The sequence below is a fragment of the Azolla caroliniana genome, unplaced genomic scaffold (genome assembly GCF_043228905.1).
Source record: "Azolla caroliniana isolate FFs.n. ecotype wild unplaced genomic scaffold, voAzoCaro1.0.p SCAF_12, whole genome shotgun sequence".
Taxonomy (NCBI): domain Eukaryota; kingdom Viridiplantae; phylum Streptophyta; class Polypodiopsida; order Salviniales; family Salviniaceae; genus Azolla; species Azolla caroliniana.
In genome coordinates this window covers 6,558,357-6,575,813 of record NW_028230447.1, presented here as the reverse complement: position 1 = coordinate 6,575,813, position 17,457 = coordinate 6,558,357, and the positions used below count along the sequence as shown (strand labels likewise).

Below are 17,457 nucleotides of genomic sequence, written 5' to 3'. Positions count from 1 at the left end.
CATTCAAAATTGCATACCATGTGAAAGCCAAAGTGTAAAGTGAAAAGGGAAGTATGGTTTAGATAAATCGATTTGTTATGTATCAAAAAAAGGTTTGCAACTATGATGTTATGTCGTAGGTTCCTTGCTCCTGACCAAAGTTGCAAAATCCTCAATGGAAAAATGTGTTGGGGCTCAAATGATTCACTGAAGCATACAATGGTAAATCAAGATATATATATATTGTACTGATTATCACTATCTGAAACCACGTCCAATATGTAGAGATGGACGGACTCGTTCCTATTCGTTGGGCCGCTTGTTTTGTAAGCGGATCCCCGAGTGCTGTAGCAAATGAAAAGGAAAAGAAAAACTAGTCTTTGTGTATATGGATAGAGAAAGTGAAGAGGATGTGATGTGTCACATTTATCCTCATAAAGAAGGCCTAATCCCACTTCTCTTTGTCCCCCCCTCCCCTTTTTTTTCTCTAGAGTCTACTCTTTTCTTATATAAATCCTTATCTCCATATCTCTCATTTCTCAAGTTTTTTTCTGTAGTCTTTGTAAGTCCTTATCCTCTCTCTCTCTCTCTCTCTCTTTCCTCGGTTTTTTACACAACCTTATCTTCTCTCCCACAAGACCTCCATGGGATCTATGAGCTTTGGCATCCCTGAGTGCTTCTTTTTTGGCCCAATTTCACATTATGATGGGGCTCCTCTCAACACTAGTTTCTACTCTCATCTCAACTACTATCAAGAAGAATTGGAAGAGTACAACAAGAACAAAAACAAGAAGACTAACAAAGAGACATCATTAACAGCCCAAACCCACTCAACAATGGCCATAAAGAAGAAGAAAACCCACAAGTCTTGCTCCAAATATATGCAAAAGGATATGGAAATTCTTTGTTCCATCCAAGAAGATGCACAAGTAGAAGAAGAAGAAGAAGAAGAAGAAGAAGAAGGAGAAGGAGAAGGAGAAAGAGAAAGAAGAAGAAAAGAAGAAGAAGAAGAGAAAGCTATAAATTCAATTAACAAGCCTTCAAAATCCCAATAATTTCCCTTCATATAAAGGTGCCCTTCCCTCCATATAATTACCCTTGGTTTAGCTAAGCTAACCGTACTGGATGGATATGCCTGACTTTCTCTTAGTTTATATGGTTCACATCTTGTACATCTAATACTCTCAGACTCTAATGAATGCGTATATAATCTAAATCAACCCTAAAAGTTTCCCCATTCAAATCTTTCTACTATTGGAATATGTTTTCATTGATATCAGAGGAGAGACACTTCATTGAAGTTATATTAATAGATCTCTGAATTTACATGTCAATGATCTGAGAATCAAGGTCATCAGATTACATGAATAGATCTATGAATTTACATGTTAATGATCTTAAAATCGAGGTCATTAGATTACATTAATAGATCTATGAATTTACATGTTAATGATCTTAAAATCGAGGTCATTAGATTACATGAATAGATCTATGAATTTACATGTTAATGATCTTAAAATCAAGGTCATTAGATTACATGAATAGATCTATGAATTTACATGTTAATGATCTGAGAATGGAGGGCACTAATTACATGAATAGATCTCTGAATTTACATGTTAACGACCTGGGAAATTAGATCAGAGGTGTTTGATTGTTTCATTTTTCATTTATAAAAAGATATTCATTTCATTGGTGTAAACAATTTACAACGTTCTCATTCCAATGTGTTTTTTGATTTTTGATTTATACAAAGATATCCATTCATGGGTGTAAACAATTTACTAAGTTTTGATTCCTTTTTTTTCCCCATAAAGTACTAAGTTTCAATTCCTATTTGTGTTTGATTTTTTTATTTTTTATTTATAAAAAGATATCCATTCATTACGGTAAACAATTTACAATGTGTTTTGATTGCTATGTGTGTTTGATTTTTTATTTTTTTTAATTTATAGAAAGAGATCCATTCATTACTGTAAACAATTTACAAAGTTTTAAAGTGCCAAAAAGGAGTGCCATTCTTCAAGGTTATAAGTGGAGTAGATGTCCACCAAGTAAGTAAGAAAACTCATCGCGGCGTGCAGTTTTATTGTCAGAATCTCCAACAATACAATCCCATTGACCCTTCGAAGTGTGAACAAATGTCCAACCAAATACTTTTAACCAATTCAATTGCTTTCTAGATGTATATAAAGTAGTACTACTCGGTATCTCCCATAATGGTTGTACGTCTTTCCTTATCCTTAAAAACTTCATAGACACTAATGGAAGTGCATGAACACTTCCTAATTTGGTGTGAAAACCATGGTCCATAAATTTGGCGTTGTAATGGAAAATAGAGGGAACAAGTGACGTCCAAACCACCATGCCCCATGTTAATACCAATGGGGAAAGCAGTGAGCAAATATTCGAACGAGGCATTGCCATACTAATTAAAATTAAGACTCAATGTAGGCCCATAGACAATGTTTTTGAGTTTCAGCTTGTAAATGATAACGAGTTGGATGGTATGCCCATCTTACTCAGCCATGTGCCAACAAGCAAGGCTTGATGCACAAGTAACCACCGTACATGTAGTATTTGTCGTGGTTGTTTTCTTGCCCATAGGTTAACCCAAAACTTAGCAAGAAACTTTGGAATAATACCTTGTTGACTCCAATATTAAAATGCAGCTGGTAACATGTCCCATCTATCTGAGAGCACATCTTTCCAACCAACTGTACAAAAAATTGGAAAAAATTAAAGTTGTTGCCAGTAAATGGATTTGTCCATTGATCATCAACTAGTTCCCAATCTAATATGAACCACCAACACCCACAACTTCTAATGTGAACTTATATCCTCTATTGGTGGATCAATATACCATTTGCGATCGACGTATCCGATTACCCTTATCTTGTGTTCAACAACATAAGGATAATCGATTAGCATTTCCTGTGACTGAGACAATTGATTTGCGTTATCCACATAAAAAAAGTGAAGGTCTTATCCTCAAAATACCCCTTTAGAGTCAAGAGTACTTCCACTCTTGAGAAAACACCAACCCAACTATGGGAAGAGCGATTGGGTGGTATGGTGACTCTGTTCATAGCTTCCTGAATTTGATGATACATTAATTGTCCTTAATGCATGCTAGCTAATACTTGTTTTTGCTCTTCTCAGGGGCGTGAGGAGTGCGAGAAAAAAACCTACTAGGTCTTGACTGAGTTAGGAAGACCTGCCATTTTTCCCCATGCCAACCACCATTTAGAACCCGACACTAAACCATTTGTCAATGTTGTAAACAACGAGTTCCAGACTACTCTTTGTCTGAGATACTCATCATAATACACAGGGTTGGGTTTATTGTGGAGCAAACTAGGTAAGACATGTTTCCATGCAGAAAAAATACTTTGAATAAATTTTTTCTCCCATCCATAGATATCCAATTTATATCCTTTGACCAAGGTGTACCTAAGCGAGGAGAGCATTCCAAACAATGGTCAAGCAACAATACTTTCCATATCTAATGACCCAAAGTAAATCCTCTAACAATCAACTTAGTTAACAATGCTCTTGATTGGTCTCCTAGATCAATAATAGTCAATCCTCCCTTAGAACGACGTAAGGTAATAACATCCCATTTCACTTTGAGGATGACACTCCATTTTACCAAACCACAAGAAATTCTGAACCAATCTCCATATTTGCAAGAATATAGGTGTTTGATTAGTTTTATCTCATTGATTTATGTTCAATAATTTGCACATTATTATTTGTGATTGGCCATTAATACTTTACTACCTAATCTACTCTCCCTTGATGGGAACCAAAAAGTTGCTTGAGAATATTGAGGGGAAATTGCATAACTATTTGAGAAATTGAATTACATGCAAATACAAGTGGAATAAAGAACTAATTGCACTCGCATCAACATGCCCAAACACTTGCAACAATCATGTCACTCCCAAACAAATGCAAACAATGAACTAATGATACCACATGTTGAGACAACCACAACAAGGAACAACTATCCACAATCACACGAACATGGGTGGGCACCACCCCAACGCAATGAATACACCTTCAAAGAAATGATGCAATGCTCTAAACCACATCCTGATGTGATTCAAAACACAGATGCAATTCAACCAGTCCCTCCTCACATGGTTGTGATTAATCAATTAAAGAGGCCTACCCAAAGTTCACATTTGCACAATCTTTCTCAATCAAGAGACACCATCAATCACCTATCTTGATAAACCACAAGCCACGAGTGTTATAAAACAACTCTCTTAAAGTTCAAGATAAGCATAGCAATTCCAAGACAGTTGGTTTGTCATTGCATATGAAAAGATGTGCTAGCGATCCACACAAGTGAGAAAAAAAAGAAACAGAACTCACTTTCTTGGTTGTCCATAACATTGTAAATCTTTGACAATTTGCTGTAGTTAACGCATTCTCGTCAATATCTACCACCACAAACATTTCGTTGTCATATTTACTTATTGACCATCTCAGAATAATATTGACTATTGTACTGTCTAGAACTACACAGTGCTCAAGTCACCAGTCCTATATATGCTACTCATGATTTACATGCATCAAATATCTAGTCTAGCATTTACTTACTACACATAAGTGTAGTTAAACTGACTTTCAAAAGCATTGTTTCTGTCCACAATCTTGTTGAGAAAATGTAATTAGTTTGAAAATTGATAGTGTCACCTGGTAGTGTTACCATCTAGAATATCGTTGGTGATCTGGTTATGGGGAATCTCTGGGTTTCCACTCTTTGTAGAGGCTGTACAGTTTCCCTAAGATAAACCTCACAGACTAATGTGTTCACCACTGGGATGCATGGACTTGGGTATCTCTGAAGAATCAGCAAATATGGTTTATAAACTCCCAGTTCCAGTGTAGAGACACAAATTATATCATATCAATAGAACACCACCTTCACCTACCAATTTTAGCAATCGAAAATATTTTCTTCAAGGGAAGAATTTGCATCACTCCTTATCGCTCCAATATACACAATCAAGCCTATAATTGGTGAATGAGTCTACAAATTTCATGATTGAAAAAAATGAGTATATTTGTTTCCAAAAAGGAAAATGATTTGCATCAATATATGCAATAAAACCTAAATTGGCGGATGAGTTCTAATCCTAATTGAGATGAAATAACAGTAGCAGAATTAATCGTTGAGACCTGGGTAAAAATATTAAAAAATATGAAGATCTTTTTCATTCAGCTTTTGGAATACACTGCAGATCTTAGTCATAAGAATGAAAGCTGCAAAAGAAAAAAAGGGATGGTCAGTTTGCTGAGTCTTTCTTTAATTATGATGTCTTTTAGGGAAAAACACAAAAATACCGTCTGTTTTTGGTAATTACCCAAATCCATAAGTTCCTAAAATCACCAGAATACCCCTCCATACTACACAGCATTTGATCCACAAAGTAGGTGTTGACTTTGTAGATCCTCAATACAAGTCGTGATAGCATAAGCAAGGCACATTTTGCGTACATGTCTATCGAAGCATTACCAAGAGATCGATCTCTTTCGTACCCATCTTTAGCAATCTCCTTGACCTTTGTCCCAATTCATCGAACATTCTTAACTCTATATATGTACGTATATATACATCATCATAAAAAGGACGGCTGTGTGCACTAATCAAGCCAGCATGGAAGAAAAAGAGAGGGAGATTATTTGAGGTACATTATAGTACATTTCTTCATTCATATGTAGGAAAAGAAAGAGGTAATTAAAGCATCTCTTCTAAATCATCGTCAATAAGTTGAGGTGGAATGGCAGCTGGATCGAGTTCAAAGCATCCTTCTAAACCAATTGTCCCTATAAGTTTATAGGCTGGTATTTCATGTGAGAATCGGATAAGCTCATTTTTCTTTGATACTTGGAATTCCATAGCCGATTGTTCAAGGAACACTGTTCTGTATCTTCTATATTTCACGAGTGGAATTAGAGAAATATGATGGTTCATGACACGAGAAACCTCCACAATTTCATAGTTAATTCCTCCACTCAAATTTGTTTCCATGTTCTTGTAAAGTGCCCATACTTGACCCTTGACAGGATAGATTCCAGTAGTTCCTCTTGGACTTACACACGTCACCATATGAGAAAAGCAATCAACGTCACTGATCATTCTTAATTTGTCATCAGCTCTGTAGCACCCACATGTCGAGGGAGATTCAGTTGAGATCTTGTTTACAGGTTTGAGTAAAGTCACTTGCACCCTAAAAGGATTGACATTCACTACTTTTTTGATCTGTAAGAAGTCTCTAGGCATCCCATCTCTGTGGTTATAAGAAACCCAAACTTGCCCGCTCACAAACATTTTCTCACTCCTAAGACATCCAAAGTCATAAAACCAAGTTTCTGGTACTTCTTCACTGTTCAAAGACCCAGCAAGTTCATCATCACAAGTCACATGCTTCAGCATCTGTTGTTGTGGATCCAAATGCTTCATTACATGATTATCAGTGTCCTTCCTTGCCACACATTCATCTCGATCCTTCTTCTCTACTTCATCATCTTCACTCCTTTCGAGAGTGATCGGTACAGATAACGTGGTCATCAGTTTTATCTTAGCACAGTACTTCTGGTTGATTTCAGCATAAAGGTCATTGCTTGTGCATGGATTTATTTCTTCAATACGGACCACCTGTATATCTCCCATAGATTCGGCTAAGGTATTGAGAACTTGCTTCCTTATTTCCTCCATCAAAACCTGTTTAAATCCACTCATCATTTCTTCTGATAAGGAGTTTCCACTATTATCTACCGTTGCTTTAACTTCTCTGGGATTCCTGTTTTCTTTACAAATTACAGGTTCGTCCAGCTTTTTAAATTCAGAGTTTCCAAGTTTATCCCGTGCAACTTCATCATCAAAAGACCCTTTTCCTTCACTTAGAACAAGGTCATTCAATCTTTTAAACTTTTTCCTTTTTTTTATACCTGAAGGCATTTGTGATTCACTGGGATTTCCATCTTCGGACAAATAATGTGTTACAAGTTCCAATCCTTCAAGTTTTATTTGCATCTCTTCTTGTTGGTCGCTCTCTTCTGATGCTACAATTTCTGATAAACTGCCATTAATGTCGGAGTTCTCAGGGATTGTAAATCTAGCTGAGCAATGTACACATGATATTTCAGTATTTAAATTGTATTCTGTAACTACACGGCAAACAGGGCACACTGTTAGGGTCCTATCTGAATTCATATGGTAAGTAGAAGAAAAACCACAGAGGATCTTCTTAGTAATAATCTGGGGCAAGTATTATTAGATGTCACTCGAACATGTCAGAAATCGCCAGCTTGATATGCACATTCCCTTCAAAATGGTTTTATTCATTACTTTGATCACATAATGGCTGGTTGATTACACCTGAACAGTTGGAATTTCTGTTTCCAAAAGTTTACAAATGATATGTTAGAACTTAGAAATTACTTGAAGTGCTTACAAGTAGAAGGAGAAATTAAATGAAATCAACCAACTGGATAGTGACCTAAGATGCTGGTTAGGCCCTTGGAACTGTAAAAATCAATTCCCCAAGTTGCCCATGCATAAAAAAACATACTATCATACTCGTCTTCCAATAATTGGAGGTAGTGGATGCTTGCACACAATGCTATTGGAGATTAACTGTTTTGTATTGGACATGTACAACATATACATGAGGGCTTGGTGTGGGTATGTAACAATATTTCTGTTATATAATGTATCATAAAACAAGAAAATCTATATCAACATTCTAGGCATGTGTGCAGGCTGAGGTCACTATGATATACATCTCAGCTACTTGCCCCTTCCCTTCTATCTAATATAACTTCAATTACCACTACTATAAGAACCCACCAAGGATGGAGTGTGGGGTGTCTTCAATGATATATGAAACTAATGACATTTCAATGTTTTGTCATCTTATGAATTGCGGAGACTTGCTTCCCATATCCCTGCTCCATACATGAGGGTTGGTGTGACCAATGTATTGAACAATTATATCCTGGTGCCGTGTTCTTGAAACCGTACATAACCTGGAACTGCCTCTCTAGTGTCCCCAAAGCTGTAAAAACACTAGAGATTATGGTAGTGGATGCCAATTACAGAGATAAATAGTTTCCTTGAATGCTGCCACTTGATAGAAATTGGTGACCCACATATTTACCTGTGCCTGAGTTGTGTTAAATATCACAATCCTGATCTTACCAAGGTTCACAGAGGTTTCTTTTTCTTTTACAAATTGAATGTGGAGCATCTAGATGTTTTGTAGGCTTTTTGAGGAGTCCAAGATCAAAATACATCGTCTGCATATAGAGATGTGGGTTTGAGTACTCAGGCAATACTTGCACAAGGTCAATCCAATCCATCAATGTAGTTTGCAATCTCGTCGATCTAATTCCTACAGAAAGTGGGAGATAAAGGACATTCTTTTATCCCCATGGTGCTGGTCATCTTGTCTGATACTCCTCTTCAGGTGTGAACTTTCAATGAGCTCGATTGACAAATGCATAAATCCCCCACTGGATATAATTTGGCACCTTAGTCTGTTGTCGTTGCATTAGTTTAACTTGTGGCACTATCTCAACTGTTTGCAGATGTCTATTAGCAGCAATATGTCCTCTTTACACGTGGTCTACCATCCTCAACGAGAACATGTGGTACATATACATGGTCTACCAATATCTTACGTTGTACGCAAGCTTGCATTTTTCTGCAATTATCATCCGGGTTTGTACCATATTAGTGATAACAGTTGACCCTACTGTGAGAAAATATAAAGTTTTCTGATGTATCTAGTATCTATGAAAGACCTTACATTATGTCTTCAAGTGTGCCAGAGGGATCCACAGATTGGACTTTAGATTCTGTCCACTTTTTTGGCATCAACGTAAGGAACAAGGATTGAAGGTTTTTGAATGAAATTTCTATGGGTTTTCATCATTGATAAATAAATAAATAAAAGATTGATACATCCATTCTAACTCCATTTTTATTGCTAGTACTTTCCTGCGTTTAAGTGAACACTCATTTCACGTATGGAAAACATTGATTGATCTCTTACTTTGAGCAAAAGAAACGAGAAAAGAACAGGATTTTTTTAAAACAAGAATCATTGCACTTTATTTGCGCGATTTCATGTCCTGTTGTAAAACATGGATAAAAAGAAAGGTTACGCATGTACAAATTTACATGATTTCTCGAAGGATTAAAGCATCGATTGGCTACAAGTAAGGAAAAGATAGAAAGAGGCATATGGATCTAGTACAAGAAATCGCGTGGACAAAGCGTTCATCTCAGAAGGAAAGAACCGATCCATCTAGTGATAGATAAAATGAGGGGAATCGACGACAATGACGAAGAAGAAGAAGAAGAAGAAGAAGTGAGACTGTGGAAGCAAATAACATCGCTGTGCGTAGAGACGGTAAATGCATGAGCCCTAATTCCATCTGATACAGAAAAAAAAACATGCAATAAGGGAAGAGAGAGAGAGAGAGAGAGAGAGAGAGAGAGAGAGAATGAATACATACTTTTGTGTAGAAGAAGACGAGGGAGACGAAGAAGGAAAGAAGATAGAGGTACCATTCTCTGCGTCTGAAGGGACCTGCTAAACCCTAGACAGACAGAAAGAAGAAGAAGAAGAAATATCTTCTGCTTTGCTTTCTCTCTCTCTCTTCTGTATGGCCTCCTCAACAGCAAATATTACATGGCAAGTATGAACCATACGTATCATTCGAGCATTCGCATTCTTTAACATTCGTATCATTCGTGTATGGAAAAACATCCTCTAAGTATGGTAAATACCATACTTTTTGCACTCATTATTTATTTACATAGATTAACACATGCGTGAGATTCGTGGTATTCTCCATGCGCAATATTCTCAATATTCGAGAATACAAAATGGCCCCGAGAATATTAAAAAACCATTCGTTTTGCAAAATAAATATATATATAATCTTTTTTTTGGAATAAAATAAAATAAAATTATTTATTTATTTAAATAAATATATTTCAACAAAAAAAGGACAATTATTCATTAATTTAGATTAGAGTGTCAAGAGAGTTTATGAAACTTATTTTAATCAATCAATTAATTAATTAATTTTTTAAAAACGAATATTTTTATATTTATTATACAAATATGATTAGTATGAACTTTGATGATATGATTAGTTTGAAGTACTATTTTTAATGTCAAGATAAATGACCACCCATTCGTATTCGTATTCGTTTGCATTTGAATGAGAAACCCGACGAATGTGAATATGTCAATCTATGATTTATTACAAGGTATTTTGTTTTTTAGGGTAAGAAAGTTAAGGTAAAAAGTGTTTAAAAAAAAACACAAGAATGTTTTAATAACATATGCATTCGTTTTCAAACGTATGAAAACGAATGTTTGGGCTAACGAACACGAATATTACGTACTATAATTTACATCCAACGAAATGAACCATTACCTATCATACGTGCAATCGCATTCGAGAATAATTCAATCAAACGTGTATGGTAAATCACCTCAAAGTTGGATTGGATTGACTATGGTCTATATTATATATTGATTCACTCTCAATCCCAATAAGTGGACTCTAATCCATTATGAACCACCAACATAAGCATGGTTGCAATATTTGTGTTGTATCACATGCATTCCTTTGGGATGCTTCTTCTTAAGAAATCAAGACATCTCTATCCTCCTCACTTTAGAACTTTACAAAAAAAAATGAGTATGAACTATAGAGATTGAACCAAAATATGTCATTTTAAATATAGCATTTATTTTTTCCTTTTCAAACATGTTCGTTTTCAAACGTTTGAATGCTTGCACGAACACGTTTATTATGTTCTATGCATACATACATAACCGACGTGTCTATTATCACACAAATCATTAATAGGGTTGGTGAGGGAATCGCGCCCCTGGACGATGCAGGTCGCTCGAAGCATGGCGCATGCGATCTGCACCATCCGATTTGGATAATAAAAAAACGTGCGACCAAAAATGTTGTCAGAGGTCACCCAACCTACATATTTTGGTTGCCCAACCTCTGTAACATATGTGGTCGCCCAACCTACCATTTCAGTTTGGTTGCCCAACCGAGTTTAAATGTGGTTGCCCAACTTGCCATTTCAGTTTGGTCGCCCAACCGAGTTAAAATGTGGTTGTCCAACCTACCATTTTAGTTTGGTCACCCAACCGAGTTTTAATGTGGCCATGTGGTTGCCCAACTGAGTTTTAATGTGGCCATGTGGTCGCCCAACCTTTTAACCGACGACTATAAAACCCTAAAACCTGTCATTATCTCTCAATTTTTCAAACAAAATTGATAGGGTTTTTTTTCGGGAAAGCGATTTTTCTGCAGGCATTCCTTTCTCATGCTCTTCTCTTTTCTTTCCATATGTGTGCAAGGTGTGCACAAAGAGGCCATGGGTAAGACAATCACTTCTGCTATCGGTGACCTACTATTTCTCAGGTATGTATTTGTGTTTGTCTCTACATTTTTTGATTTTTTTTTTTTTATGTGGTCAACTTTTTCATGTTGAGGGATTAGGGTTTGGGAGAAGGTTTTGGTTGATATTATGATTTTAATGTGATATTATGGCTTGATATTAGAATGATAGGGAGAAGGTTTAGGGTTTAGTGTGATAGTATGATTGTAGAAACTGTTTAGGGTTTGGTTGATACAATGAATAAGTTTATTCACAGAAACTATTTAGAACATGTTTATTGATATGTGATCTTAGAATGTTAATGGTTTATGGTTGGAGTGTGTTAATATTAGCTTGATACTGAATTTAATTAGCTTGATATTGATTATTAATGATATTATGACATTAGCTTGATATTGATTATTAATGTTATTATGATATTAGCTTGATATTGATTATTAATGTTATTATGATATTAGCTTGATATTGATTATTAATGCTATTATGATATTAGCTTGATATTGATTATTAATGCTATTATGATATTAGCTTGATATTGATTATGAATGGTTTACGGTTGATATTATGATTTTAATGCTTGATATTAGAATGTGGCCCAAGTTTAGCTCATTGATCATTAAATAGACTTGCAAAAACTTATTGATTATTAATGGTTTACGGTGTAACGCTTTGCTTGATTAAAGTTAATATTGTGTGTGTTTGAGTATTAAATTCAGAAAATGTTTGATTACTTATGTTTTCTTTTCCTTGAATGGTGGTAGATGGATGCTAGGTCCAAGTACAAAAACTGGTTGAATTCCGATAACGGTGAGATATATCCAACTCAAGAGAGGTATGTCATGAACCAATTCTCCCCTAATAGTGGTAATGATGTGTGATGCATGCATCTTGACTGATGATTTGTTAAAGGGTTTTCATTAGAAGACATTGGAGCAGTTGTGCAATTGACATGTCTAAGGGTGGGGAGAGCATGGATCAGGCACTAGTGGTTCATCTGCCTCAGATTGAGCCGATACAACCCATGGCAACATTCGACGAAGATGCTCCTCCTACAGGTATGTTGTTGAATCTATGAGTGGCAGGCAATGAGCAACAACCTTCGAGTAGGGATGGTGAGCAGCGAGCTTCCAGCAAGGTGTAGGGCTGAGGGAGCTCCGAGCAACAAACAAACAGGGGGAAAAGGGGGGAAAAGGGAAAGGAAAGTTTTAGATGGGGATTCGGGAAGAGGAGATTCATAATTTAGACTCTAGAGAAACATTTGTTTTTTTACCTTTTTTTTTATACAAACTAAATAAAGTCCCAATGTAACCGAGGTCCGGAACGTTAACATTGTTCTTAGAGGCTAGGACTATAATACTATTGTATTGGTCTTAGCAAAATTTGACGGTCTTAGGAAATTTTAAGCCTTCATTTTTACGTTTTCATAAAACATATGCCCGTCAAGATTGATGGTTTCATTTTTCAATTAACCTTCGTATACGGTTAAATTTGCCAAAAAACGTTCAAAACGACCGTCAAAAGGCAACACTAGAGGTAACCCTCATCTTATTGGTTGGGTCCACTTATCTTCATATATTATTAGTTTATGTCACAAGCTGAACTTGTCACCCCATTAGAAAAAGAGGCAAATAATAGTGTTGATGTTTATGCATGGTATTTGTGTTAAATATAATGAATGATCAACCCCAAGTTGTCAATTTATTCTCATTATATTCGTAGAGTGCACATGGTGTGATAGCACCCCATATGAGGAATAGTTACTGTGCAACCTAACCCTATGGGTGGATCATGTGTCAATGTAGGCTAGAATGTATTTAGGAACACGGGAAGTAGGGTAATAAGATTGACTAGTTAGGTTTGTTAGAAGAATATTCTCTATTGACAATTTAAGATGTACTTAATCTTGAACTATGTGTCATTGTCTTTAAGATAAATATTATCTAGCTCTATCTTGTAGCTAGAGAGGTAGGTCATGTTAAATGACATGTCAATTGATAGGAAATGAATTGCCCACCTATTATCAATTGACTTGCACATTTAATGTGACATTTAAAAGTTTGTTTTCTAATATACATCTTTGTGAGTTTAACTCTATATGCTTATCTAGTTAATTCTCAATGTTTCTAACAATTGTGGATTGTGCAAGCACAAGAGGCACATAAATAAAAAGTTGGACTCCAAATTAGATTGTCTAAGAAATCTCATGGCCTCAATGTATTTCCAAATCGCATAATGTCTAAATTTTTTAACTATGGCTACCAAAATCATGTTATTTGATCTATCATTGAAATAATATTAGTGGAATGTTCTAGAACACCAAAGAGAGAGGACTTGATTCGAATTTGTGATGTGAAAGTTGTGACATTTCTTACATCTTTGTGAGTGTAACTCTATATGCCTATCTAGTCAATTCTCAATATTTCTAACAATCGTGGATGGTGCAAGCACAAGAGGTACATAAATAAAAAATTGGACTCAAAATTAGATTGTCTAAGAAACATCATGGAATCAATGTACTTCCGAATTGCGTAGTGCCTAAATTTTAAACTATGGTTGTTATCAAAATCATGTTATATGACCTATCAATTGAAACAATATTAATGGAACGTTCTAGAACACTAAAGAGAAAAAAGGACTCAATTTGAATTTGTGATGTGAAAGTTGTGACATGTCTATAAACGTCAACTTTTCAAAGTTTCCCAAAGGAAGTCGATTCCTATCATTGGAAAAGCATTAATTTGGAAAACATGAGACTTATTGGAATATTCATAGTCCTTAAAAGGTCAAAGATTGAGTTCAAATTTTTAATGAAATAGCCATATCACCGCTTGGCACCTAAAAAGGCTTGAAAAAAACAAAATTCATCTAAATTAAGAATAACCTTCATGGAGCACTATCTTCTTGAGATGGGGAAGATAAAAAATTGTTATGCCATATCTTCTTGAGATGGGGGTTTTCCTCACTCAACCAAACTAGATAGCAAAAAAACCACGGTAGTGCAACAAATGATAATTGGTTCCATTTTTTTTAAATCCAGACGAGTTTCTAGTTGGATCAACATGAACTCTCATATTGTTCTTTTAGGTGAAGAAATGCATACATAACCATAGAGTTGATTCTTAAATTTTAGTTATATGGTAATTTGTTGGTGTCAAAACACATTACAATATAATGTTCCTTTTTCCAAAACTCCAAAAATTGATACAATATCATTTGTAACAACACTTACTATCACTATTAATTTATATTCCATTTTGGTGGTACCAAAAAACTGCAGTACCTACAATTATATGATGATTTGAGTATATGTTTGATTGAAATACAAGGAAACTACCATTACGAAGTCCAAAACTTCACTCTGAACTGTTTTGTATTATGAATATACGTGCCAATACATTAAATAAGAATGGGGTCAAGAAAATGATCGTGACATGGTTTAACACTATGAAAGATTGACAATTGTTTTAAGGGTTTAAATTGAGAGGTAAGAGATAACTAGAAGGGGTGACAATCAATATGGATTTGCATAAGACCTTCAACTAGAATAACTATAACCTATGAGAGAGGAAGAGAGAAAATAAGTTTACATATCAAAGAAATTATACCAAGAATAACTACTCATTGAAAGGGATCACATGAATAAGATGCCACTGACAAAGTTGAATTAGTATGTTAAGTCTCCACGAATTTTAAGTAGTGAGTTGATCGACACCCAATTCACTTAGTTGTGTAGTACTGCAAGATCTTGAGAGCATCGTACGACATGCTGATCCTCCATTATTACTTGTTGAATTGAGGGGCACGACAGGAAGGTTGTCACATGTGCAAACCTCAATCATGAAACCATCTGGATCATGGAAGAAGATTTGATCCACTAACACGCCCCCTTCTATTACTTGTAGCTTTAGATACCTAACCCCTAAGTCCTTGAGCCTTTGCTCCACTTGTTGAATACCTTCTTGGCACTGTAAGGGGTCATATGTCATATTATTACATTCGACCTAAAAAATCATGTGAAATAATAATCGTTCCCTAAATTCTAAGAAGTTAGTGATAAGTTTCCTAAGTCCCTTAGACTTTAAACAATTGACTACATGAATATTTCAAAGGATTCATTACTAAAGAGAGTCTCAACAATAATATATATATATAGATAGATAGATATGTATGCACACAAAGCATGATGTGCTCGGCCTTACTTGGAAAGAGATGTGATTATCCTTTGGATTAATATCTGACTTTTTGGGGAGAACGCTAGGGTGAGGTGCCTCGATTAAGTGAATCCCAATACCATAATTGAACAACCTATAACATACAAAACATCCAATGTTGACTTGATTGATTGAAAAAAATACAAAGGTGCATATTCTAAACTTACCCATTCAAGCAAACAAATAAAGATATATATCCAATATTCAAAACAATCATAAAAATATACTAAAAGATTCAAAAAATGATAAATTTAATGTAAGACTCATTAACTTATAAATCCCATGTCATGCTTGTGTTGCCCAAACACATATATTACAATACAATGCCAAGATATTGGTATTGTTGTAGCTAATATTGGTTGCAAAGCATAAATTTGTGTGATATTTACCATGCACCATCAAAGTTGAAAGAACCGGGTCGTTTAATAGGAGCAAACCCAAGAACTTGTTCATAAAACGCAACCGATTTCTCTACACTTGAGCATAGCACTGAAATATGGTTGATCGAGGAGAGAGGTAATGCACGAGAAACACCTTTGGTCTTCATTTTCCAAGTATAAGTGTAAATTTATCTTAAGACTGATTTGGAATGTGTGTGAGCGATTGAAAATTAGATGACTAGATACTAAAAGCAATAAATTGTTAAGAAGAAGATGATATCCTAAACTGATATGTAGACAATGATGATGAAGTAGAAGAGAATGAATTGTAATGAAGAAGAAGAGGATGGAGAGATTATATAACTAATAGGATCGACATGGGCCAGATCACCTTAGCTGTAAAGGTGTTTCCTTACCTAGATCCCACGTAGGTTTGACAAAAGCATGCATCTCCATGTCAGTTTAATTATTTTTTCTTTTCCTTATCATAATTTTCTTTTTTAACGTATCAAGTTCTTGTAGAGAAATTCACGTTATACGAAGACAATATATCTTTGTGAAAATAAATATAGTGTAGAAAAATACATTAACATGTGGGACACACCATGTTATATCGAGATTTGAGGCTCAAAATGATGCAACCTTCTGACGTAATGAAAGGAAAAAGATATTTTCATTTGTAGATTTTCATGTGGAACTCTTACATATATACATTACTAGGGAAGTTATACATATATATTCATTTTTGTTAAGGATCACGTGATATGGTACAATTTATTACAAGCTTTCCTATTGAGTGGAGCACTTTTGAAAATGCTGAGAGTTACTTTCCGAAAAAGATAAGAGTAATATAGATTAAGGAGTTGGGACAACCAAAGGACCTCCAACTGATGCAATAAGTGACATGTGCATTATTAAAGTAATCCAAGACTCTACGATAGTACAATGGTCGAACAAAACAAACTTGTATCAAGACAAAATGTGATATTTAAACTAAAAAAAGTGTCATCTAAAGCTTGTTTCATGTCAGATGTGGGAAAATATATTTTAAATGTGTTATTAATAATTATATGATGTAGGTGCAAACTTATAGATGGAAAGCTTTCAAAACATTATTAAGAGGTACTTTGCAACAAAGACCAGTGCAAGGACAACCGGAGGACCAACAACACATGTCACATGACACATGGACTATTGAGATGATTCTATGCTCTTTAAAGGAACAAAATTGTTTAGTAAAGGGGTTGAATTGAAACAATATTTAGTGTTATGAAAAAAGTCGACCGTTGTAAGATCTTTTTCATTTGTGGTCTTATTATTAGTTGGGGGGAGTAGGATTTTATGGTTTTTGTTTATTGTTGCAAGATGTGATACAAAGTATTTGTAAGGATTCTTCACTAGTTTGGAACTATGAAATAAATAT

General features: G+C 35.1%; 2 protein-coding genes across 4 annotated transcripts; both read right to left on the bottom strand.

The window, feature by feature from the left end:
* Window positions 1-5,188: 5,188 nt before the first annotated feature.
* Window positions 5,189-8,651, bottom strand: LOC147856975 (uncharacterized). 3 transcript variants are annotated; one of them, XR_015530601.1, is made up of 4 exons: window positions 8,157-8,651; window positions 7,847-8,054; window positions 5,358-7,392; window positions 5,189-5,256 (listed from the first exon to the last, which is right to left on the bottom strand). XR_015530601.1 is itself a non-coding variant. In XM_087328470.1 (3 exons), exon 3 carries the CDS (start codon window positions 7,208-7,210, stop codon window positions 5,732-5,734), a length of 1,479 nt encoding a protein of 492 aa, XP_087184596.1. In that variant the 5' UTR covers window positions 7,211-7,392; window positions 7,847-8,054; window positions 8,157-8,651; the 3' UTR covers window positions 5,189-5,731. The 3 variants fall into 3 exon arrangements, 2 of the variants coding, with proteins under 2 accessions (XP_087184596.1, XP_087184597.1); XM_087328470.1 differs by having other exon boundaries at window positions 5,189-7,392; XM_087328471.1 differs by having other exon boundaries at window positions 5,189-7,392; window positions 7,847-8,651.
* A 6,144-nt stretch (window positions 8,652-14,795) lies between these two features.
* LOC147856974 (glyoxylase I 4-like) lies at window positions 14,796-16,368 on the bottom strand. Its single transcript, XM_087328721.1, has 3 exons — window positions 16,044-16,368; window positions 15,643-15,748; window positions 14,796-15,408 (listed from the first exon to the last, which is right to left on the bottom strand). Exons 1-3 carry the CDS (start codon window positions 16,199-16,201, stop codon window positions 15,133-15,135), a joined length of 540 nt encoding a protein of 179 aa, XP_087184847.1. The 5' UTR covers window positions 16,202-16,368; the 3' UTR covers window positions 14,796-15,132.
* Window positions 16,369-17,457: the final 1,089 nt, after the last annotated feature.

Excerpts from the sequence above, each read along its gene's own strand:
- LOC147856975 (XM_087328471.1), bottom strand. The coding sequence starts at position 7,210 with ATGAATTCAGATAGGACCCTAACAGTGTGCCCTGTTTGCCGTGTAGTT.
- LOC147856974 (XM_087328721.1), bottom strand. The coding sequence starts at position 16,201 with ATGAAGACCAAAGGTGTTTCTCGTGCATTACCTCTCTCCTCGATCAAC. Across the intron at positions 15,749-16,043 it reads TTCAACTTTGATGGTGCATG|GTTGTTCAATTATGGTATTG; the intron begins GTAAATATCACA and ends TGTATGTTATAG. Across the intron at positions 15,409-15,642 it reads ATAATCACATCTCTTTCCAA|TGCCAAGAAGGTATTCAACA; the intron begins GTAAGGCCGAGC and ends GACCCCTTACAG.